The 25,741-nt window shown below is 45.1% G+C and overlaps 3 protein-coding genes across 6 annotated transcripts in view; 2 read left to right on the forward strand and 1 right to left on the reverse strand.

Moving 5' to 3' along the window:
• The window catches only part of LOC129047287 (uncharacterized protein KIAA0040), a 35,489-nt gene extending 30,025 nt beyond the window's left edge, over nt 1-5,464 (forward strand). For all 4 annotated transcript variants that reach the window (XM_054524917.1, XM_054524926.1, XM_009240710.3 and 1 more), the window contains one exon: nt 1,862-5,464. In XM_054524917.1, the coding sequence (XP_054380892.1) occupies nt 1,995-2,288 (294 nt within the window). In that variant the 5' untranslated portion in view covers nt 1,862-1,994 and the 3' untranslated portion in view covers nt 2,289-5,464. The remainder of the gene's footprint in view (nt 1-1,861) is intronic.
• Nucleotides 2,369-5,464, forward strand: LOC100451272 (uncharacterized). The gene is given in 3 exon segments (XM_054524901.1): nt 2,369-2,631; nt 2,633-2,782; nt 2,784-5,464. Coding segments are annotated over 3 exon segments (459 nt in total). The 3' UTR covers nt 2,830-5,464.
• A 9,558-nt stretch (nt 5,465-15,022) lies between these two features.
• The window catches only part of TNN (tenascin N), a 72,655-nt gene continuing 61,936 nt past the window's right edge, over nt 15,023-25,741 (reverse strand). The window contains exons 18-19 of the mRNA XM_024231162.3: nt 18,250-18,413; nt 15,023-15,859 (exon numbers count right to left, since the gene is read on the reverse strand). Of these exons, the coding sequence (XP_024086930.2) occupies nt 15,719-15,859; nt 18,250-18,413 (305 nt within the window). The 3' untranslated portion in view covers nt 15,023-15,718. The remainder of the gene's footprint in view (nt 15,860-18,249; nt 18,414-25,741) is intronic.

A 25,741-nucleotide genomic window follows, 5' to 3' on the forward strand; every position in this document is an offset into this window, starting at 1 on the left:
TCATAAGGGTGTCATGAAGATGAATGAGTTAATAGAGTGCCTAGAACAGTGCCTGGTATATAATTAGTGCTTACTAAAAGTTGGCTAAAATTATGATTGTCATCCTATAGCATTTCTTTGGGCTCTATGGACCAAATGGCTCAGTAGTAGGTGCCAATTTGTACGCTTGCAAAAACTATGTAAATGATGCCATGAGAGGGTGGGGTTACATGCCAGCAGACCAGGACTGAGGACAGCTGGGGCTTAGATGGGCACATGGGCACTGAGATCATGAGACATTGATAGAGCATGCTATCCAAGGAATTAGACCTCTGAGGACAATTGCTGGGACATCATGTAGAAAACATCACCCAGGAGGGCTGCACACGTATGCAATGAAGCCTGAGCTGATCTTGAATTCCAGGCCCAGGTCCCCAATGTTCCCATCCATAGACACGGCTCACTCAAAAGATTAAATGCAGATGAAAATGATTAGAAAAGTATGAAGTGAAATGCAAGTATAAAGTGACATCATTATCATCCTTAGTTCCTCTGCTTGCCTGGCAGCCTGCGGAGAGTGCTGAACCCATTGTCCAGAGGTCTGGGTGGGTCTGGGTGGACCTATGTGGCCTGGGTGGGTCTCCGTGGCCTCAGACATGTCACCTCACTGCTCTGGACCCCAGATTCTTTATCCTTAAGTGAGAGAGTTCGTTGGGATGATCTCTGGAGTGTCCATCCTGAAAATCAACCACTCCTTAATATTTGGGTCCTGGGGAATGTCTTACACCAACAGGCCTCTTAAATTTCCTTGAATCATGCCTTAAATTTCCTTGAAGTCTTGTTTGTACACAAGAACCTCTAATTCCAGAATGGAAGGCAGCCTCTAAGACCTTATACTTGAGAGCTGAGCTTTAAGATATATGTGGAGGGGTGACCAGGGAAGAGCGGCAGCTCTGTACAAGCAGCCGGGGGAATGGCCCCAGCTGTATGCTGAGTTCAGAACAGGAGCAGGGAGGCACCCAGGAACCTCACTCTGGTTTCCAAGCACCATCACTAAGCAGCCCACAAGGACTCCTCTCCCATGGAGAAGAAAGAGAGCAGGAGACTTTGGAGTATTTGGTCAAGGAATAGAAAACATAGACAAAGGTAATGAGGGAGAGGAAGGTAGAAGGTAGAAAGTGGAAAGCCAACAAATGGTCACCCCTGGTTCTCTCAGCCTTGGGAGGAGAGGACTTCTCAGGCACAGGAATGGGATATAAGGAGGGGAGGAGACATGGAGCAGGGAAGAGATAATGAGGGGACAGCAAGGAAAGCAGGCATGGGGCAGGATGAGGACTGATGACCTTTTAGCCCAGAGGAGACCCAAGTCCCCTACTACAGACAGCAAGACGTAGACATCTCACTTTGTGCTTAAGCTTCAATAAGCTTTGAAAATGGCAAGTTATGTTAATAAAAGGTTACATACAGACCTGTCCTGTGGGGAGTGTGTGTTCAACATCTGTCAGGTGAGCTGCAGTGGAAAAAAGATTGAGAACTGCTGTTGCAGAAGGGTCCAGGGAAGCAACCTCTTATCACAACACTGAACACACACATTGATTCATTTATCCAACAACTGCTGAGAACTTCCTACGTGCCAGAGCTGATATACTATTCATTTTTATATCCTAAGCCCAATATAATGTGTGTACATAGCAAGAATTAGTTGATGCTTATTGATTACATGCATGCATTTATCTTGTTTATTGAGTCTCAATACAAGTTTACTGAACCCTGGAAATCTTCAATTCCTTCCCCTTTCCTAAGCCTAAAATCTATGAAACTATTAAAATTGTAGAACAGTCCCCCTGCATTTCTCTTCAGTTGTCTGTTTTAATCTCTTCAGGTGCTGTCAGTGGCATGCCCAAACCCAAAGCTGGAAGAGGAATAAATTACAAGTGGTCAAGGTTGCATCCTTTTGAGCCCAGGACCTGCTTGTAAGCCGAGAGGGTTCTCTGGCCCTAATCTAGCCAAGCACCATGGAGAGAATCAGCGCCTTCTTCAGTTCTATCTGGGACACCATCTTGACCAAACACGAAGAAGGCATCTACAACACCATCTGCCTGGGAGTCCTCCTGGGCCTGCCACTCTTGGTGATAATCACACTCCTCTTCATCTGTTGCCATTGCTGCTGGAGCCCACCAGGCAAGAGGGGCCAGCAGCCAGAGAAGAACAAGAAGAAAAAGAAGAAGAAGAAGGATGAGGAAGACCTCTGGATCTCTGCTCAACCCAAGCTTCTCCAGATGGAGAAGAGACCATCGCTGCCTGTTTAGTTAGGCAGGAAGCAGAGGTGTTTCCTTTCTGGGGTTAAGCCTCCTTCTGACCACACACAGACATTTCAGGAACCCCTGAAATGATGCACTATGTCCATGTCCACAGAGTAACTACTCAACCAAGGAACAAACCTCAGACTAAATGTCCCAGTGGAGGGCAGTCCCAGGGACCATGTGGACAATTCTTGGATACTGTCTTGGCAGCTATGTGTCCAATAGCAATGCTCCTTACTGCAGACCCAGGCATGCCTCCCACCTATCTCTGGCATACCCCACATGCAAAGCACAAAGAACATTTATCCATACATCTCAGTATGGTTCCCAAGTGTGTGCGCATGCACATAACACACACACACAAATTCAGGCAACAGGTACGTGGGCAAGTATATTCTGCTCATCAAATGGTCATTGGCTATATACTTTGTGCAGGGAAGTACATTATCTACAGTCACAAAAATGTCTTACGGGAAAGCCTTGCCAGATTCAGACACATATACAATTTCATAACCAGCAAGGCCCCCATACACCATCTGTTCCATAAACCACTCAGGTTAGAGATGCATGCTTTCCTATTTCTATCTCTACACATAAACTTTTACTGGAAGTACTCATAATTGGACATTCCAGCAACCTGCTACACTCCCCACCCCTATGTGTCTTGATACAGATACACCAAGTTTCTATGCCTCTGACCCCTCACCTGTGCCAAGATGTTTAAAGTGTGATGGTTCAAAATTCATTGAAAGCTCTTTTCTTGTAACTCATGACAAGGTCCGTCCTCATTGCCACTGAGAGGTGTTTAATGTGATCCAAGACCTCTCTTTGAAACATGACCCCCCCAAACCACTCAGCAAAGTGCCTTTCTCCAAGCAAGAACAAACAGCTCTTGGTAGTGACTCCTGGAAAGCTATGGAAGCCCACTCATTTATGTCAGTGGACTGCAACTGTGTACCTGTGCAATGTTTTACAGATGGAAAGGGTGAGGAGATGCTACACCTGAGCTAGGTATCTCCTATATAACCAAAGTTTCCAGCACGGAAGGAACTAGACAATCATCAGCACAGTCTCACAGAAGGCAACACTGGAAGTGACGTCATAAGGTTGTGATGCGTCCATGGTATGGCACGGGTGGGATGCAGAGGTAACAGAGTTTAAATGAAAGTAGGATGAAGCTATAAAGAGGTTTATTTATATTTACACTGAAGCTCAGGCAAGTGCCTTGCACACAGTAGGTACTTATAACTGTCTGTGGTTACTGTTGGATATGTGATGTTGTTAAGGGTAAGCTTGTAATACCTCACCAATTCTCCCCAAGTGATCTTCTCTTTTAAGTGAGCCCACTAATTGCTGCAATGGATGAAATTGGGTGTTTAATGCTGCAGGAGAGTACATGTAGGTGACACATGTGCCTTGAGGTATATGAGGACATGTAAATTAGATCCACAGTGAGCTGCGGGCTTTCCCCGCCAGAGTGAGGTTGGGAAGCAGAGTTAATCCACTTATAGGATGAACTGCTTGGTATTTTGATTGTATTGTGACTGTATTACAAAGATGGACAATTTACTCCTTGGGAGCAAGTTATGCTCTAGAAGTTTATTTGCAAATATGCTGGGAAGCTCTCTTTAAATATTTTCCCAAGGAAGTTATTCTACACATTGGCAAAATTGCTATCTAATTAATAATGTAGCTAAACTATGATATTTATAGTAGCAAAAAACTAAATTCTGTAAAATTGCATTAAAGGAAAGATATATTCTATTTGCTCACTTGGGCTGCCTGGTACTCACCTGCCCTCCAGGTGTACTTTAGGCCTGTGGAGGGTGGGCATTTAGTGGTGACCCTCATGCCAGGGTTTTCTAACAGATGACCCTGTGAATCATAATTCAAACCTGCATATATTTTATAGCCAGTCACATTTGCCCTCTCACCCTATATGGCCATAAACTGCCTAAGCACTCAGGCCTCCCACTCATCAACCCCTTTGACCAGAGAAAGAAGCACTCTGGTTCTCTATCCCCTTGTCACATAGAGAGTTTGTCATGGGGCCTCTGGCTGTGCCCTTCACATAACAGAAGGACTTGCCATCTGCCTGCACCAAACCCAGGGATGTGGAAGACATCTCCCCACATCTCCCACTGCTCACCAGGACAAGCTGCCCTTCCTGTCTCCACCTCTCAGTCCCCCTAAAATGGATGGCTGGGGAGACGTAGAGGCTGACAGCTGAGACGTACTGTCAGATACGATCTAGGAGGGCAGATCACCGGGATCCGGGACCATACAAGTAACATGGTTTCCATGGCAACTGCTTGCTCCTTTGAATTAAGACAGCAGTCAGTTGTCATTGTCATGACAAGGCCTCTATCTCCAGGCACAGTGTCCCTGCTGTCTCCTAATCCAATGGACTTGCTCTTACCCCAGGCATGAAACACCAGAAACTCACTTCTCAGTCACTTCCACAGCCGATGACTCTGAAGAGCCAAACCCAGAATGGGGCCTCTCTTTTCCCCACCACAGACTCCCCTGACAACCTTTCCTGGCGTAACTATAGGAGTCCCAGCGCAGGAGAGGCCCTAAAAGTTTTGTTAAATAAACAGGTGCATGAAAGGAGCCTAAGGCCATTGTTGATATCCACTCTCTTCTTTCCACTTCCTTCTCATCTTTTTCTCCGTGTTTTATGCTTCTCTGATTCCCTCTTCTGCCTGCACCAGGCCAGCCCCAGCCCTTTATTCCTCTCCATTTTCACTCCTTCCAGCCTCTGTCCCTGAACTGCCACTGGCAACCCATGGGACCTCAGGACCAGAGACTGCTTGACTCATCTGGGGAGGGTAAGTTCACGGGGGACAAAAAAATGATTCCTAAAGAAGAGGCTTCCTAGACCAGCACAGGCTCGAGAAAGAGATCACCTAGGACTGGACTTCTAAGCAGCTTCAGCCAGGCTCCGGCCGGCAGCCAGAGGAGGCCTTTCTCCATTGCTCCTTTCCCCATTGCTCAATGGAGTCCATGTTTCTTTTTCTTGGGGGGAGCAGGGAGGGAGAAAGGTAGGAAAATGGCAGTCACCTTTCCAAGAAAAATATAAAGGGTCCAAGCTGTATAGTATTTGTCAGTATTTTTTTCTGTAAAATTCAAACACACACAAAAGAAAAATTTATTTAAATAAAATACTTTGAAAATGAAAAGTCTTCATGGAGTCAGACGGTTACTTTCTTAACATTAGGTATTACCCCCACTCAGACATCACTCAGAAATGATCAATGCAGGGACTCTTTCTGTGACACAAATGTCCCAGCCCTCCCTGGTCACCGCCTTCGCCATGGTAGAGTCATAGGTCTGAGGACGAGGAATGTGGCTGTCTCACCCTTGCTTGCAAAACAGATGGCCTTGGAGACCAGACCCCCTCAGAGGTGCCAGCTACAGGAAAAATACACTGATGTTCCTTGGCAACACTTACAGAACTTTCCATCAATGAGGTCCATCAGTGGCTTCTTAAAGGTAAAGGGGGAAATAGCAAAAACCTAAGGAAAAATGGACCTTTGAGTTAAATCCAGTGTTGGGAAGGGAGGGATCAAAAACCTCTATAGTAGCCACTAGGGCAAAAACTGTGTGTGTATGTGTGTGTACACTGTTCAATATGGTTCAATATGGTACCAGTAGCCGCATGTGACTATTTAAATTCATTGCAATGAAATAAAATTAAAGGTATACTAGCTCAGCTATGTCTGCCATATTTCTTTTTTCTTTCTTTTTTTTTTTTTTTTTTTTTTTGAGATGGAGCCTTGCGCTGTCACCCAGGCTGGAATACAGTGGTATGATCTCAGCTCAGTGCAACTTACACCTCCCGAGTTCAAGCAATTCTCATGCTTCAGCCACCTGAGTAGCTGGGATGACAGGCATGTGCCACCAGGCCCAGCTAATTTTTTTTGTATTTTAGTAAAGATGGGGTTTCACCATACTGGCCAGGCTGGTCTTGAACTCCTGGCCTCAAGTGACCCGCCAGCCTCCCAAAGTGCTGGGATTATAGGCATGGGCAACTGCGCTTGGCCATGCCAGCCACGATTCAAGTGCTCAGTAGCTACACGTGGCCAGCGGCTGCCATCCTGGACAGCATAGGTCTATGATTTTTGTTGGGGGCAGGGTCAGACACCTGGGAAAAACAGCCATGCTCACTGGATTTCAAGGAGGGCTTAGGAAGGAAAGCCTAGAGCACAGGTGGACTCTTTGCCTTATCACGCCCAAGGCAGGTTATGTCTCTAGTTCAGATGAGTTCATTCCTGGGCTCCCTTCCCCATCACCACACACTCATGACAACCAGAGAACAGAGACTCTTCATTCAGCTCCCTGTTCATCCACCCAGGACATTGCTAAACTTTCCAGTGCAGAGGAGGAACTGATGTTCAGAAACCGTCTGGGAGGGGAGCAGCTGCTGCACGCCTAAGGGGATGCCAGTGCTCAATGCCCGCAGCCGCACCTGCCCCGGCTCCATCCTGGCCTTGGGGTATAATATGGATTTGGACAATGAATGCCATCACGCCCTTAGCATTCTCAATTCATCACAGCACTCTGCGCTGGCCCCTTGCCCTTTGACTTTAGTAGTATTTCCCAATTCAAAGTCACAGGTTTACTGGACTGGAAAAAAATTCCCTTCAACCCACTTTCTGTCTGTCATAGACTCAAAGGGTTGTTTTCAAACACCTGTGTGGGCAACGTCACACTATATTTCTTCAGGAATGGCTGTGACTGTGTACCTCCAGCCCTCTTTTGAGGCTGTTCATCCCATTAACATTTCTGACTGTTTACTATATGCCAAGCACACTAGGTGCCAGTGATACTAAGTTGTCCTAGAGTGGCTCAGAACATGGTAGGGGGGCACAGACAAGCAAACAAACCATCACAAGACAGTGTGGCCATTGCTTTCTTAGAGGGAAGCTCCCAGGCTGGCTTCAGGACAGGCCGGGGGAGATCGCCTAGGAGGTGTCTAGAGACTTGCACAGGAAGAGACTGAGAAAGGAGGGCCCCAGGTGCACAGTCTACAAAGGCAAGTGCACCCTGGAGTAGTGATGCAGGCGGACAGGATGATGGGGACGTTTCAGAAACCATCAGGGCTCTCTGGAGGTCATAAGTGCAGTGAGCTAGGACTCAGGACTAGGGTTGTCCCAACCCTGATGCTAACTCCAACTCTCACTAGTTATGTAATTTGGACCCATGGCTTAATCTCTCTGTAAGACTTACCTGCTAAATAAAGCTAATGAGAGTAGCTACCTCATAGGGAGCATTAAATGATCATGTGTATAAAGCATTTAGCACAGGACCTGGCTTATATTAAGTGCCCAATAAATGTTACTTATTATTATTAAGGGTTGAAGGAAAACCGTGAGAGAGCTGTGTCCTAGGAACCAAAGGAAAAGAAATTTCCAAGAAGGCGATGGTCCACAGAGTCAAATGATGCAGGCAAATCGAATGAGATAGGGATTGAAAATAATTAGCATTTTATATTCCCCATGGTGTGATGTGTTCCTTAATTTCACCACATACTGCATTATCTACAGGATTACCAGTACTCCATGGATTAAGGTCTCCAGATTTGCAGTATGTGACAGGCAAGGCTGCCTAATTATCTGTCCCTCCTCTGCCCACAACCAAGTCGCCGCAGCTTGACAGTGCCACCTGGTGGCCAGATCAGGAGAAAGCGTGAGTCAACATCTTTTTCACCTTAGAAGTGTTTCCTGTAGAACATCCATCTAGCTAGTTCACCTGTTCTCAAATTAAATGTGCAAAAGGGTCACCAGGTTTTATGTGAAATTCACAAATCTGTCAGGGTCCGGAATGCCGTGCTCATGTGACATATGGGGGATTTCCATAAATCATAGGTCTCAACTGTTGTTACAAACATATTTTGGTGAAGTGTTCTATATATAGCCTCACTACAGTAAAGCTTCCCTAACCACACACGTCTTGCCCATTGCAGTAAGACTAGACCACATTGCAATTGTGTTTCTTCTATTCCCAGCACCCCACCCCTATTTTGACCCCCATTAGAATTAGCCTTTATGAGATTAGAATTAGAACTGTCTTATTCACTACTATATCTTCAACACCTAGCATGGAGCCTGGCACACACTATATGCTAAATAAATGTGTTGATTGGAGGAAATAAACACTGACGTGTTTCTTAAAAATGCAAATTCCCTGTCTCTCCCTGCCCTTCTGGCTGATTATTAAGTCTAGGGTGATGCCAGACAACCTGCTCTAATAAACACCAGGTCAATGCAGGTGGTCCCTGAACCACACCTTGAGAAATACTATCAAAACAACAAAAGAATTGTGTACAGTCAAATAAGTTTGCAAACACTGCATAGTATAACTTTCCCACTTCACCCCCTTGGGATCTGCAACGCATTTATCACATTAAAGTTTCTAGCGGGTGCTATAATAAAGAATTTGGTTTAACTCCACTTAAAATTTTCCCAAATTTATTTAACCATAAGCCTTTTTTTCTTTTAGCACACCCGGTGGAACAAAGGTCCAGGGGCCACCATTTGGGAAATGCTGCCATGGAGGGCTAGTGCGCACTCCACACATCTTTTGCTCCTGACTTCCATGGAGGGCTGGTGCGCACTCCACGCATCCTCTGCTCCCGTCTTCCGTGGAGGGCTAGTGCGCACTCCGGCGTCCTCTGCGCCTGTCTTCCATGGAGGGCTAGTGCGCACTGCGGCGTCCTCTGCTCCCGACTTCCATGGAGGGCTAGTGCGCACTCCACGCGTCCTCTGCTCCCGTCTTCCATGGAGAGCTGGTGCACACTCCTGGCATTCTCTCCTCCTATCTACTATGGAGGGCTAGTACACCCTCCAGGCATTCTCTGCTCCCGACTTCCATGGAGGGCTAGTGCGCACTCTGGTGTCCTCTGCTCCCGTCTTCCACGGAGGGCTAGTGCGCACTCCAGGCATTCTCTGCTCCCGACTTCCATGGAGGGCTAGTGCGCACTCCGGTGTCCTCTGCTCCCGTCTTCCACGGAGGACTAGTGCGCACTCCACGCGTCCCCTGCTCCCGTCTTCCATAGAGAGCTAGTGCTCACTCCACGCTTCCTCTGCTCCTGACTTCCACTACAGGCTCAGTCAATGTCATCTCCAGAGGAAACTCTTTCTGCAGTGTACATAGATTCTCACTAACCTTTACGAACCTTTCTCTTTTACTCTTCCCTTTCTCTTTCTTCCATTTGCAACCCATAATAATCCTGTTGGTGGCTATTCATAGCAAATATGCTTTAGAGCTGCTAAAGAGACATCTCTATCAAAAGGAAAAAAGAAAAAAGAAAAAGTTTTAAATGAAAATACGAAGACTGAAGATCCAAGCCCACTATTTTACCATTCCAGAGTGCCTTCATACATAAAAACCACTTTCATTATTTCATTTGATTCTCACTTTATAAATGAAGAAAATGAGGCCCAGGGAAGGTAAGCCAGTTTACCCAAAACTGGAATAGAAACCCAAGTCTTCGGACTCCTACCCCAGTGTTCCTTCTGCACACCAGGCATCAAGATCCAGGCCAATCTGATCTTGGCTCCTCAAAGACTGTTGAACTTGTAGACGCCCCTCCCTTGAGTTGGAAACTTATAGAACACAATCAAGGGTCTGCCCATAAGCCTTTAAAGTGCCCAAATGTCTCCTTTATATGTCCCACAGCAAGCCTCATCTGCCTCCTTCTCCTTCTCTAATTAAACCTAATTTTCTTCATTCACCAGAATAAAGAACTGTTTCCATTCCATTTTGTTTCTTTCCTTTATTTAAATTACAGTATCGCAATACTATTGTTTTCTATTTTTCATTATACATACACTGCAATTCATCTATATTGTAGAGTAAACAGAGTTTTATGGGCTAACCTGAGAACCTACCTTCTTTATATAACATTAGAATTGGAACTCAAATCATTTCACCCACAGAAACAGCCAACTGACAGCAGGAATTGGAGAAGTGAATTCATTTGCAAATTAGGAGCTGCCTGAAATCTCTCCCGGGGTGCCCCCCTTCACCTTTCGTCAGGCTGACAACCTCTATCCGCCTTTCCTCCCCAGCAGCCCAGTGCGCCGGGTCTGGGGATAGAGTCCAATCTCACCAGGCAATCTCCTCAAGGTTGTTCCCAGTTATTTTTTGCGCATTTGTCCACCAAGAACGCTGCCTAAGAAACCACCAAGTGCAGGCCCAATGTTAAGTTGGGCCTCACCGACTGACTCTCCAGATGGCATCACCCAGGGAAAGAGAAAAGTGGGGACCTAGCCCCTAGAACTCCCCTTTATAGAAGAGAGAAGTGGCGCTGAAATGAGAGGCTCCCGACAGGACAACACTGCCATCTCCTGGCCAGGCAGAATATAGCAAGCCTCTTGCACTAAGCTGCAGTCCCAACCGTATTGATCAGCTCCGTATTGACATGAACTCCCTCCTGATCCCCTCCACCACCCTAGCGAAGCGCTTGAGGTAATGACTTAGAATTTCTTTTTTTTTTTTTTTTTGAGACAGAGCTTCGCTCTTGTTGCCCAGGCTGGAGTGCAATGGCTCAGTCTCGGCTCACTGCAACTTCTGCCTCCTGGGTTCAAGCATTCTCCTGCCTCAGCCTCCGGAGTAGCTGGGATTAATGGAGGGCTTTTTCCATCAACTGGCTAAATTTCACCAAGAGTTTCTCGCTGTTATACTTGTTTTTCCTTCTGCCACACCATCCCTTCATCTGCATGTCCCCTGTCCACATCTCCTCACACACCACACCTGGCCTTTTTCCTTCCTCGATCACAGTTTCTGGAGGCATTTTCTTTCTCCTCAGCTCCTTCAGCATTTCCTGGCTTTAATCGTCTTTAAATCCCTGAGAATTCAAATTTTAAACGCAGAGCTTTTGATCTCATTTGACAAACATAAACTCTGGGACCCTAAGCTCTGACATGAAAGGACCCATCTCTTGCCTGTACCACCCATCCTCCTCAAAGCCCACCATTCCTTCTTCCCGGATATCTCACTAATCTAGACTCTCCTCCCCTTCTCCACCATTTCTGCCACAGGCCAAGGAAGTTATGACTGCTTGCCTGAACTATCACAATAGCACTCAACTTGCCTGTGAGTCCCTATCCTTCCTCCAAAACTTCCCTCAACACCCCCAGCCCTGTTGTCTATCCTATCACCAGACTGTTATTTCCAAAATACACATCTGATCTTGTCACTCTCAGGTTTAAAAACCTGTGTGTTCCCCACTTTCCACATGCTTTCATCTGAGCAGTGGCTCTCAAGCGTGGTCTATGTTGGAATCCTTGGGGGCACTTTAGGAAGCTCAGGTGCACAGAACTCACCTGAGACCCACTGAAGCAGAGCCTGTGGAGGTGAGTGGAGCTTCTGTACCCATGGAGGCCCCCCACCCCCGCCGCCGCCTACAGGTAGTGAACGCTGAGAACCACAGTACTGGCCTAGCAAAGGAAGAATTCCCACTCATCTCACCCGCCTGGCTCCCCACCAAGCTCTCCTCACCCCAGTAAGAAACCACTTTGCCCCCCTCAGACATGCCACACTCCACACTTTCTCTTCCTTGCTGCCCAGTCTCCTGTACCCGATGGGCCCCACCCCCCTAGGGCCTCTGGTTTCTCCCCCCGGAATTCATCCTTCCAGACTTAAAGCCGACATCACATCCCCGTGAAGCTCTCTCCCTTGGCACCCCTGGCAGGATGAGTCACCCCAACTCTGCCCACAGTGTTCAGTCCACCTCCCTGTGGACTCACTCTCCCCGGTTTGTTTCCACAGCTGCCTCTGCCACCACTCCAAGAGCTGCTGGAGGGCCGCATTTGTGTTCTGTTCATCACTGTCTTGCTCGTGTCCTGCATAAAAGGCAACACTTTGGAAACTTTACCAAGACTTCTTTCTTTGCATCTACCCTAGTGCCTGGCTTGCAGCCTCTGCCTTCTATGAGAGCTTTTGTTTGCTTTAGTTTGTTCTAAAGGGTAGAAATCATCCCTGTAAGCTTCAAAACCTTGACGGCTCATCACCTGGTTCTAAGAAAATTGACTCTCTCTAAAAAGCAGGTCTCTCCAGAAACTTATTCCACGGGCCCATATTCAGCTACCAGATCGGGAGTTGTGAACACTGGTCACGTTAAAATGAGGTTAGGCATGGAAGTTTCAAGTTGGAATGTTTTCCTCAGTCAGACAAAGCCCCTTTGAAAATGAGTTTCTCTCAACTTCCTTCCTGGTCCCCAGTAGAACCTTTGAAGGGTCAACTGAGGTTTTCTTCACCCGCTCCTTTGTGCACCATGGGTCCTACAGGCAAAATAATGTAAGAAATAGCTCCTGTTTCCCAAAAGTCCTCCTCTTGGCCAGTGATGGAGAAACCCTGGGGTCAATGAACACAGGGGTGTGTGTTTTGTAATTTGCTACCATCACAGACTCCTCCAGAGCAAAAAGACCACCGGCGGCTCCCCCACGCCACAGCTACTCAGAATGGACACCACTCCAGCAGCAGCCCTCGGCCCAGACCTACTTAACCAGAGTGTCTGGGGAAGGGACCCCGTGATCCCTGTGTTAATAAGCATGTTCAAAGTTGAGAAGCATTGCCAACAACCACCATCCTTGGCTCGAAGTCAATCTCTGGGATTTGATCCATTTTGCAAAGGAGGCACTTTTCTAAAAACCCTGGACCACTGTGATGAGCCCAAAGCTTCATAATCACGAAGTTGAGTACCCTACATGCAAACGGGGTCACGGAACAGCAGAAGGGAATTCCAGCCAGGTGTGGCGGTTAGCACCCGTAGTCCCAGCTACTTCCCGAGTCAAGGCTGGAGGATCATTTGAAGCCAGGAGTTCAAGACCAGCCTGGGCAATATAGTGAGAGCCTGCTATATATCTATAGATATAGACATAGATAGATATAGATATAGATATAGATATAGATATAGATATAGATATAGATATAGATATAGATGTATAGTTGGGCATGGTGGCACTCGCCTGCAGTCCCAGCTACTCAGGAGGCTGAGACGGGAGGATTGCTTGAGTCCAGGAGTTCAAGGTTACAATGAGCTGTGATCACACCATTGCACTCGCCTTTTTTTATTCCCTTTATTCTTCCCCACAACACCAGAAATTAAAAGGGAGAGATTTACACTGTTTTCCTCACACAGCCTGGGTGACGATAAGACTCCATTTCTATTAAATAAAACAATTAAAAAACTGCAAAAATGTTTTTAAAAGAAGAGAATTTGAGGAGAAGACTTGGAACTGGGAAGTTGTGCATACAGACCTTTAAGACAGATGAGACCGGCCTGGGTAAGATAGCAAGACTTCATCTCTACAAAAAAGTGAAAAATTAGCTGGGCACAGTAGCATGTGCCTGTAGTCCCAGCTACTCAGGAGGCTGAGGCAGAAGGATTGCTAAAGCCCAGGAGTTCAAGGCTGGAGTTCAAGGCTGCGGTGAGCCTTGATCATGTGAATATACAGCAGCCTGCATGACAGAGGGAAACCCCATTCAAAAAAAAAAAAAAAAGGCAGACAAAGAAATTAGCTCAGGCTCAGGCCCTGACAAAGCTAGATCAAGACTAGGAGAAATCTGATCAGTTTCTGTAAACATCTCCTCCTCAGAGAGGCTTCATAGTCCAACACCATGCAACACCTTCATCTTCTCATCCTACTTTTTCTTCCATGGCATTTCCCACTTCTTGTAACTACACATTTATTTGTTGTTTAATGTCAGCCTCCACCATGAGAATATTAGCAGAAGGACAGGAATATGATGTTATGTCCTTGATTAACACCAATGCTTAGAATGGAACTTGGCACATAATAGGGCTTCATCTCTATTCGTTGAATGAGTGAATGTAAACGAATGAATGAATGACAGCACACAAGCTCCATCAATACAAGGATAGTGTCTATCTTGCTCACCTCTGTTTCCCCAGTGCCCAGCATACTGCTTGACACAAAGCAGATAAACACTTACTAAACTCTTGTTGAATCAATTAATAACATGCAAGTACATTTTTTCATCGTCAGCATCAACATTAAAACTGTATTTCACTGAGACCACTCATTATCAGAGCGAGCAGTTACCATGGCATTGCTCAATGTGTGTGTCTGGGGAAGGAAGGCACCAGAGGGGGATGCTGAAGACTTTAAAGGTTGACAGAAACGGTTTCAGGAGTATGGTTTGACATTCACCCAGAGATTAAAACCTGGAGACACCTAGGCAATAGACTACACCCTGGTCCTGGAGGGGTACAGCAGCTTTTGGGGCATTCGCCTTACTTCCCATTCACTCACTTCTGCATTCTAAATACCATTATTTCCCATCATGCAAATCAGAGTCCACAGCCAACCAAATTCCATTACAATACACAAATTGTACCTTCACTTGCATGTAGGTTAAATTTAGAATTCAAGTGCACTTATGTGGGGGAAAATAACACATGGCAATTTTTTTTTAATCAAGTGGTTTATTATTTTTTTTCTTCAATAGGAATTTAAGTTACTTCATTGGTCACTGATTTTGCTACAGAAAACCCTCCAAAATGATAGAAAATAAGCAAAAAGGATCTGATCTTGCCAAGTGACCGATCAAACAGTAAGACTCACGGTGCTGAGCACTCCCACAAAACCCAGGACTCCAATAGTGCAGGGCGGGTAAAAGAGGGAGTCTGAGGCCTGGCGGGCATGAACAGGAGTTGTAGAAGAGTCTTTGGGAGGAACCAATTATGAAGAGAATCAAATTATTCAAAGTTGAAATGAGTGAGAATTTATTCACAACATATGCAGCTCTATGGACACAATTATGCAAATGACTGAAAAGAGGGCGCTTAAAAATAGCAGTAAGGCAGCAGCTTTGGTCTCCAGCATGCTGGATACAAGTCAGAACTTAGCTAAACATGAGTCCATCTTAGCCCCTTTTATTCCCTTTATTCTTCCTCATAACACCAGAAATTAAAAGGGGGGAGGTTCACACTGTTTTCATAAAAACCCAATGGGAAAGGAGGTGACAAACGTCCTGTTGTCTCAGCCCTGACCCCTGGGTCATAAGAACCCCTCCTCTGTGCTTCTTTCCAGAGAAAAGATTTGCATTAGCAGAGCTTTAAATACATAGAGGTAAATTTCCAGAGATTTCCAATTGGTGAAGTGCTGGGTGATTCCTTCTCTTGCCCTAATCCAGTATATATGTTGCTGAAGATAAGCTGAGAAACCGTTCCAGTACTGTCTTTCCTACACATACTGTGCAACTACTATTTTGATTTTCAAGACCCTCATAAAGACGGGCAAAAATGCAGGTGAGAGGGAAGGAACCTCCATGGCTTGAAGCTTGGTGACATGATTTGTTCTGTGGGCTATCTGAGCACTCCCAGACCCCAGTGACCACTACCCACCCCGCCCCAAGCTCCCACAGCTGGTGGTGTCTCCTGCGAGGACTGCTCACACGGGCCATCAGAACGTTCGCAGCCTTCCTCCCAGCGTCCGCTTCTTTCTGCCCAGGACAGGCTCCCTGCTGTAGCCATGAGGGCGGATTTTCAACTCCACGTAAGGAATGGAGAATTCATGTCCTTTCCAAGGCTCCCAGTTCACCCCCTACAAAAAAAAAAAAAAAAAAAAAAAAAGGCCACATCAAGAAGAGGCTCTTGGGAGGAGGGCAGGGTGGGTTATGGTACAAAGGAATTAATTAATTAATTACCAGTGAAACCACTCCCTCTCTGCTCAGGGGAGAGAAAGACAGGGGGCGATGAGAAGGGAGGGGAGGGCAGGATCCGGACACACGCGCCCTCTGCTGGGCAGCTGGGGTTAGACGGGCTGAGGACTTGGACGATTTGGAAGCCGGCGGTCTCCACGGTGGGAGCAAGGGGGTGTGAGCCCAGGAGCTGGGTGAGGCCAGAGCAGCCACAGAGACAACACACGGGTCAACCGGGCCGGTAATGGGCAAATTATCTTTGCTTCACTCTCTTCCTTTCCAAAAAATTAAAGGCAAAAATAAACATATTAATTGGCCAATTGTGTAAAATCATTTTCAATTTAGACTGTTTAGATATTAGCTCTGGGGTAACAAATAGCCTGCTGAAAACTAAATTTCATTTTATGTCTTTTGACTGGTGAGCGCAATAATATTTAATTCACTTAATAACCCTGCAACCTGGCCAATAAAAAGCCCAAGTGACCAATTTTATGTATTTTAATTTGTGAGGTAAATAATAAACAAGAAGCTAAATGCCTTGCAGACTGTGAAAAGCGCATTAACCAAATGAATGTCTTTTATTAGCAAATATGGGATGGTTCAGGGCATCCTGGCTGCTCATTTCCAATATTTAATCTCCTATCCCTGGCTTCCCTGAGTCAGCCCACACGTTGCCACCATGATTCATGGGCCCACCCTCCCCAGCTTCCCTGGGGGCAAATTTCTTCTTCCCTTTGAAAAATCACATAAAGATTGGAAGTCCCGCAGCCTGGTCAGGACCAAAGTAATCAAAATGTACCTGGACTTCGGATGTGCTAATATTTACAGTAATATTGGTACAAGGTGAGTTCTGAAGAGGTGGCTTCCTGGAGGCTTAGGATCAGGGCTGCAGATGGGAAATTAGAAACCTAGGATGGGGATTCAGGGTTTGTGGAGGGGAGAGGATTAATGACGAGCAGAGAAAAAGATGCAATTTTCAAGAAACTGTGAGGAAGCAGGTGGGAAGTGCCCCGCAGCTGTCAAAGAGTAAGGATGATGCACTGGGGTGGAGGAAGCTTGAGAAATAGCAGGTGGGACAGTTTCAGAGCAATGTGGGAAGAGGAGCCCTCCTGGACCCCTGGGCCTTAGGCGCATACTCCCAATGTGGAGAGACTGGTCTAGCTCAATGTTCTGGGCAGGTTTTGGGTGAAGTGGATCCAAGAATAGGTCTGACCTAAGGCACAAAAAGACTGTTTTGATTAAAGGACTTGAGACAGCTTTTTTTTTTTTTTTTTTTTTTTGAGACAGGGTCTTGCTCTGCCACCCAGGCTGGAGTGCAGTGGCTTGATCATAGCTCACTGCAGTCTCAACCTCCCAGGCTCAAGTGATCTTCCTGCCTCAGCTTCCCTAGAGGCTGGGACTACAAGTGCATTCCATAATGCCCAGATAATTTTTGTATTTTTTGTAGAGACGGGGTTTCACGATGTTACCCAGGCTGGTCTCAAATTCCTGGGCACAAGCAATCAGCCCACCTCAGCCTCCCAGAGTGCTGGGATTACAGGCATGAACCACCATGCTCAGCCTAAAGAAATAGCTCTTGTTCAACTAGGAGAACTAGAAAGTAGGCAATGTTTGTTATAAACTGAATGTTTGTGTCTCTTCAAAATTCATGTAGTAAAGCCCTAACCACCCCCTACCAACATGATGGTATGTAGAGGGGGCCTCTGGGAGGTAATTAGGTTTACATGAGACCATGAGGTAGAGCCCTCATGATGGGACACATGCTCCTATATGAAGAAGAGATCAGAGCTCCTTTCTGTCTGCCATGTGAGGACGCACAGCCACAGTCAGCCATCCACAAGACAGCAAGGTCCACCACCAATAACCAAATCTGCCAGCAGCCTGATCTTCGACTTCCCAGCCTCCAGAACTGTGAGAAATAAATGTCTGTTGTTTGAGCCACCTGGTCTGTGTTATTTTGTTACAGCAGCCGGAGCTGACAGTGTGTGAACTAGTGAAATGAGACAGTGTGTAGAGCACATCACCTGTTATTACATGGCAGTGGGCAGCCCAAGTTTTTCCCGCACCTTCCCCTAGGCAAGTGTGCAGCACTGGGAATGCAAAACAAGCAGGGCCATGGCCATCAGGAAGGGAGGCCATGACCTCAAGGCCATGGAGCCTGGAGGAGAAGCTCTACTGCTTTGACTGGAAGCTTCAGAAGGAGAGGGGCTGCCAGACTGGCCTGGAGGGTGTCCATTTGGAAGCTGAATATGGGCATACCCTGGGACAGAAAAGACATTCACCTGTCACCTACCTCACTGTGCTTGGTCTCCCCATATCTGCCATTGGGGTTGGCCAAGTGGCAGTTCTTATACCACCAGCCACCATGATGCGTCAGGGCACAGTTGCTGAGTGCAATATCGTTGTCTCTGTCGAAAGTTGTAAACTTCCATCCATTGTGGTAAGTAAGAGCATCCCCTGCAGGAGAGAAGAGACAGAGGCGAGAGCCCAGGGTTAGCCACCGAGCAGATGATCAAAAGAGGACCCAGCAGGAAGATCTCTAGGCATGAAAATGCCAAGGATGCAGCCAGTCATGTCACAGGTAGTCACCGCTCTCTCAAAACAGCCCAAATGAGAACATGACACATGTGAACAGGCTGTCTTTCCTGGCCTGTACCCCAACTTCAGGCCTGTTTCTCCAACAGTTCTCATAGCGTTTTCACTTGGAAGCTCCACAGTCAGATCAAATATCCAAACATAACAACTCTCCCCAAGTCCCTGACCACGCCACACACAACAGCACTGCTCTCCACTCTCCCCACTCTGCCTTGGGTCCACCCTTCTCCGCACCACCCAGACCTGGAACCTGGAGCCGTGTTTGACAATCCCTTCATACCCCTTCTCAAGCCCTCCCTCTGCAAGTCACTCACATACACCCCTACGTCTCTGCTCCCATGACACCCACCCTCGGCCTTCTCTCATCCTGAGTCTGTGTTAACAAAACAGCCTTCTCTCTGGCTTCTTGCCTGCCAGCCCCTCTGGAGTTTAGACATCCATTTTCATCATCTCAGGCCTAACAGTCTACTTCGTACCACATGGAGGTGACTTCCTCTTCCATGCCTTGCAGGCCTGTAGGTTGGCTGTGCCCTATGCACAATCTTGCATCACACCATCTCCACCATGCACCCTCCACTGTGGACCAGCCCACCTTCCAGGGGATTTCTCTCTGCCCTTATCTGTCCAAGTCCTAACCATCCCTTCAAAGCCTAGCTCAAGCCCACTTCTAAGGAAGATTCTCCTTATTGGTCCTCCCATGCACCCTCCTAACACACACACACACACTCACACACATCCACACCTACACACAAACACCCCTGAACTTCCAGAGCCCTTCTGGAGACACATGTAAAATTCAGTCCTTCATTACATCCCATGTGGAAAACTGCTTTAATTATTTTGCTTGTGTATCTCCTGTTTCCCTATCATATTTGTCATCCTTTTACAAGCTTTCTTTTTCTGCTCATAAAAGGCAATAAGGGCCCATATCAATCACAAGCTTCATCAAGCTCTGTTCCTGCAATAAAGATTCTTACATTTATATCTCAGCTCTGAGTTTAGCGATCCTCTTCACATGTGCATTCTCATTTCACTCTCACAGCAACCCTGTGAAGTGGGCAGGGCAGCTCTTGGTCCCATGAGGAAACAAATTCAAAAAGGTTAGACTCTAGGAACTTATTAAGGTCCCATAGTCCACAAACAGCAGAGCTGGGACTCAAATCTCTGTCCTGAGTTTCCAAGTCCAGGGTTCTTTCTGAGACACCAATCCACCTATGGCTTCCTTGTTTCAATGGGGGGCTTCTTGCACGCTGGCAAGAGAGAGCCATCTATCAATGGCTCTTCAAGTGGGGTTTCCAGACCAGCAGCGTCCACATCCCCTGGGAACTTGTTAGAAATGCAAATTGGCCAGGCACGGTGGCTCACACCTGTAATCCCAGCACTTTGGGAGGCCGAGGCAGGCAGATCATGAGGTCAGGAGTTCAAGACCAGCCTGGCCAATATAGTGAAACCCCGTCTCTACTGAAAATACAAAAATTAGCCGGGCATGGTGGTGCATGCCTGTAGTCCCAGCTACTCTGGAGGCTGAGGCAGAAGAATTGCTTGAATCTGGGAGGTGGAGGTTGCAGTGAGCCAAGATCATGCCACTGCACTCCAGCCTGGGTGACAGAGTGAGACTCCATCTCAAAAAAAAAAAAAAAAAGAAAAGAAAAGAAAAAAGAAATGCAAATTATTTGGCCCCAGCCCAGACCTACAGAACTGGAAACTACAGGGTGGGCCCGGGCAATCTATGCCTTGACAAGCCCTTCCGATGATCTGACGCAGGCTACAGTGTGAGAACCTCTGGTCTACAACTTCACTCATTTGTTTTTTAGGGAACATTTACTGAATACCTGCTATGGAGCAGCACATGCTTGGCTCTGTGAACACAAAAATAAGGAGGTCCTTGCTCTCAAAAATGTTTTTGGAGTGGTTGGGGTGAATATGCTGAGTTGGTAGCATATGTTAAAAGGGAAGGTCCTAATTTGCCCCTCCAAGTCTGCAATCTCACCAGCAGCTCGTTTATGCCTCACCCAGAAAAAGCAGGAGGATTCTAGGGACACAGAGGCCACTTCCACACAGACACAGCAGACAGGTCTGTCTCCAGTAGTTTTCTCCAATCCAAGAAAGGTATATTGTCATGCTAGTCATACACATTTCCGCCTCCCTCCAGACTTCGTACAGAAAGTTAACCACAGCTTGAAATAACGTGCAGTGTCTCCCTCAGTAACCTTCTTTAAATGAGCACAGCTTAGCTAATTTACATAGAAGGTTCCCAGGGCTGCTTTCTAAGAATCTGTGCAGAGGCTCTCTTAAAGACATGTTTGTGATGGTCTAAACCTGGGCACTGGGATAAAGAAAGGTAAAGCAGGTTTTCACCCAAATGTGGGAGGTCTTTTTCTGCAGAAGGATTTTCTACCTTCTAGAAACTGAAGACATCCTAATGTTCAGAGTGTAGAGAGTGAGAATGAGGACTGGAGGGGTTCATGGCAGGCCCATGAAAGGTCTGTGCCCAAACTCAGAGGGGATCAAGCTGGTCACCATCCATCTCATCAAAATGTCCCTCTGAGACCCACTCTCCCCCTCTAGGATTCACCAGGATGGGAAAGATGGCCCAGGCAGCTGCACCTTCAAAGATCAGGAGAAGCCATTAACATCACATCCCCTGTCAGTCACACACAGACACAGTAGTGTGTGTCGGAACCTTGAATGTCTTTTATTTCAGGATTAGGAATGGATGATTACAAATGATTTGTGCCATTTCTAGCTTTCCCTTTCGTCCAGGTACCCATTAATTTTTTTTTCTTTTTCAAGTGCCAGCACTTAAAAATCCATCCCTGGCCCCAACCCACTAAATGCTTCCAGAGCTCCCCAGTCACATTTCCAAGTGCCCCCAGGTTGGGATCTATCCCTGGTTGTGTCCCCACTGTGGCCCATGCAGGTGGGACTTGAAATCAGCTGTAAATAATTGGTTAGCCCTAGAATTCATTCTGCACCATTCTGAATGCCTAGCTCTTTATGATTTCATTATGATCTCTAAATAGATGAATAACACCTTAATGGTGGAGCTCATAAGATAGCCTCCCTGCCCCCACTAGAAGACTCAGAATCAGAAACTAAATTTACACATCATTACCTTGCTGGAATTTGCTTCGTGAAGGGAAAATGGACTTTCTGATATGACTTGAGTGGAAGTCAAAAGTTGAGGGCCCACCTGGACACCTGAGTGGGGAGCAAGCCTCAAGCCACACATTCCTGCCAGGCTGCATGCATGCCAGTTCTAATCAGAACTAAAATGAAGATAGAGGCTGGGGAGAGCTGGTGCGTGCAGGGAGGTATCAAAATATTCACCTTCCATTTGAATGCCGTGTCCTCTAAACAGTGCCTCAGTATTCAAGACATGAGTAGCCAGGAGCTTTCTAAATTCTGAAACTCTCCTCATGGACAAATCAGCATACAAAAGGAACGCTAAAACTCCACTAACCCTACCATTGTAATTCAGAATTTAAAAGCGGGAATGATAGTACACATGGGAAGTCTAGATCACTGCCTAAATGCTGTGTGAAAGTCTCCTATTAAAAAATAAATTCTATTAAAAAATACATCCTCTGCTGGCTGGCACTGTTGGCCTGAACAACCTTAGAAAAGGAATTATCCCCACATTGCAGTTAACATGCAAACAGAGTACCTGGGAGGAGAATTAAATAATTCCCCAAACATGTTGACTCCCTTTCAGTCTTTTTCCCATTGGCATCAGTTCATTTGCTGGATCATTTTAACACAGGCTTCAGAAAAGGCAAATGGTAATGGCCAAGGGAAAGGAAATGTGCAGCCTGGGAGGACAGGCCTGAGTGAGGTTCATGACCAGGAGGCCAGGGAGGGCACTGGGTTTCAGGGAGAGATGTGGGGCACAGGGGCCAAAGAAAAACACCCAGCTTCATATTGTGTCCAGGGAGGGTCCCACGCATGGAGCTTATGTAGACTTCTTTAACCTGAGAAGGAAAGGCTGAGGCTAACGGATGGCCATGATCAAGAGCAGACAACAGGGTACTGGAAACCAAAGAAATGATCACATGGACTCCATGTGGACTGAAGAGGCCCAAGGGCTCTGGGACAGACTGGAATGTGTGTACTGTATTATACCAAAGGGTTGGAAGAACCTGGAATAAGCTGTCAGGAACATAGTCTGATCTCATTTAGAGATGGGGTGGGAGGATATGGGCAGTGTGCTTAGTTACACAAAATAGCATCATTAAATCCCCTCTCATTCAGTTAATATCCTCATAATCATATGAATGTCCATCTATGTTTCCCAACTGTATTATAACTGTCTTCTTCTATATCTGACTTTCATGTTTTATACAGTCATGCCCTGCATGAGAACATTTCAGTTAACAAGGGACTGCATATACGACAGTGGTCCCATAAGATCGCAATAAACCTGAAAATTACCTAGTGACATCACAGCTGTCGTAAGGTTGCAGACCAATGCATCACTCATGTGTTTGTGGTGATTTGGTGTAAACAAACCTACCAGTCATACAAAAGTCTTGCACATACAATTACCTACAGTAGGTCAAGTAATACTTGATCATGATAATAAACAATTATGTTACTGGTTTATGTGAATAATACTATGCTTTTTATTGTCATTTTAGAGTGTATGAGTACTTAACAAAAAAAAAAAATCCTGTAAAACAGCCTCAGGGAGGTCCTTTGGGATGTATTCAAGAAGAAGGCATTGTTATCACAGGAGATGCCAGCTCCATGTGTGCTACTGCTCTGAAGACCTTCCAGCGGGACAAGATGCGGAGGTGGACGACAGTGATATTGATGATCCTGACCCTGTCCAGGCCTAGGCTAATGTGTATGTTTGTGTCTTAGTTTTTAACACAAAGGTTTAAAGAGTAAAAAATAAAAATAAAAAATGTTTAAATAGAAAAAAAAACTTACAGAATATGGATATAAAGAAAGAAAATATGTTTGTACAGCTGTACAATGTGCTTGTGTTTTAAGTGAAGTGTTACTCCAAAGGAGTCAAAAAAATTGAAAAAGATGTTAAAGTTTATAAAGTAAAACAGTTACAATAAGATAAGGTTAATTTTTATTAATGAAGAAAGAACATTTTTAAATAAATGTAGTGTAGCCGAAGGGCAGTGCGTCTAAAGTCTACAGGAGTGTACAGTCATGTCCTGGGCCTTCACATTCACTCATCACTCACTGACTCACCCAGAGCAACTTCCAGTCCTGCAAGCTCCATTCACAGTAAGTACCCTTACAGATTGGCATTTTTTATCTTTTATACCATATTCTCACTGTGCCTTTTCTATGTTTACATATATTTAGATCCATAAGTACTTACCATGGTGTTATAATTGCCTATAATATTTATAATTATATAATTAATATTATATTATTATATTATTATATAATTAATATTATATTATTATATGATTATATATAAATATATATAATTATTATATATAATTATATATAAATATATATAATTATTATATATAAATATATATAATTATTATATATATTATTATATATAAATATATATAATTATTATATATATTATTATATATAAATATATATAATTATTATATATATTATTATATGTAAATATATATAATTATATATATTATTATATGTAAATATATATAATTATTATATATTATTATATATTAATATATAATATATATTATATTTATATATTATATATTATATATTAATTATATATAAGTATATAATTAATATTATATAATTAATATTAATATTTATAAATATATAATTGCCTATGTCAAAACACAGGCTTATATTTAGATCCATAAGTACTTACCATGGTGTTATAATTGCCTATAATATTTAGTAACGTGCCATACAGGTTTGTAGCCTAGTAGCAATACGCTACACCATATACCTCGGTCTATAGCAGGCTCTGCCATCTAGGTTTGTGTAAGTGCATTCTGTGATGTTTGCACAAGGATGAAATGCTTAACAATGCAGTTCTTAGAATGTATCCCTGTCGTTACGCAACGCAAGACTATGTTATACTTCAAGTACATGTAGCACAGCCTGTCTCCAGCCCATAGAGACCCACAACTACTTAGGAAAGAAGTGACAGTATCCAAAAGCAGTGAGGATCTTCTAGCTGCAGTGCTTTTTTTTTCAAGGATTGTCTTTTTTCTGAAATAATTCTTTGCATACTTTTTCTCACCCAACTCCTACTCAGAATCCTGGAACAGTTTCCCCATGTCTGTAGCCCAAATGCCTCATACTTTGGTAGGTGCCTACCCCTCCCTCTTTGTCCCCTCCCATGTCACCATGTCACCAAACTCACCCTTTCATTCACCCCTATGGAATCTATTTGGGTTCTATTCAGGGACTATTATGTAAGATACTAAACATCCATAAGATTATGTATATAGAAAAGTCCTGCTAGCAATTTCATTTTTTAAACTCTCCTACTCTGTACCAGGCTCTGAGATAGGCACTGGGAAACAAGAACAAATGCAAAATTCATGTGACTATTTTTTAAATGAAATTATAAGATCTCAAAGAAGGTTTGCATTCATAGTTGGCCACCCCAGATCATGGCCCCAGACACTCAGAAGTTCTGTTCACAGTCTTCTGCCATCAGGGGTCCTTGAGTAGACAATCTCGAGAAGTCCAGCAAGGCTGTGAGATAAACTCCAGCATTCTTGCCTCCACTCAGTCCCTACTCACCCTAAAGCCCCCAGGCCTGGAGAGCCCTCTCTTTCTTCCCACTTGAGTTTGCCCCTTTTTGCAGATCCAATTCCCTCCAGTTTCTTCGTCCTCCGTGTGCCCACCTTCTCCACACTCCTGTAACTGTGTATGTTTCTTACCCCTTATTTGACTCACTGCAAAAGTTACCTTTTATTTGTTTTCACCTATTTACATTTAAGTCTAAGGAGAGAGACCGCCATGTCTTATACAGTCAGTCAATCTGGCTGGTAACACATTCCTATGTAAATACACCAAAGTCAAAAATATGCAAATGTCAAAACACAGGCTTACTTGTTAGGGTTTAAAAACCATAAATACAGCTTTTAAAATATTAGTATTAAAACAATGACCCAACCTCCCCCTCTTACATAATATATTTAATTTACTGGTAACATTCCAGCATTTCAGTCATGTTGCTTAATTTTGCTCTTTTCCTTCACAACCAAACACACCAGCAACTG

This window comes from Pongo abelii, chromosome 1 (genome assembly GCF_028885655.2).
Source record: "Pongo abelii isolate AG06213 chromosome 1, NHGRI_mPonAbe1-v2.0_pri, whole genome shotgun sequence".
NCBI lineage: Eukaryota > Metazoa > Chordata > Mammalia > Primates > Hominidae > Pongo > Pongo abelii.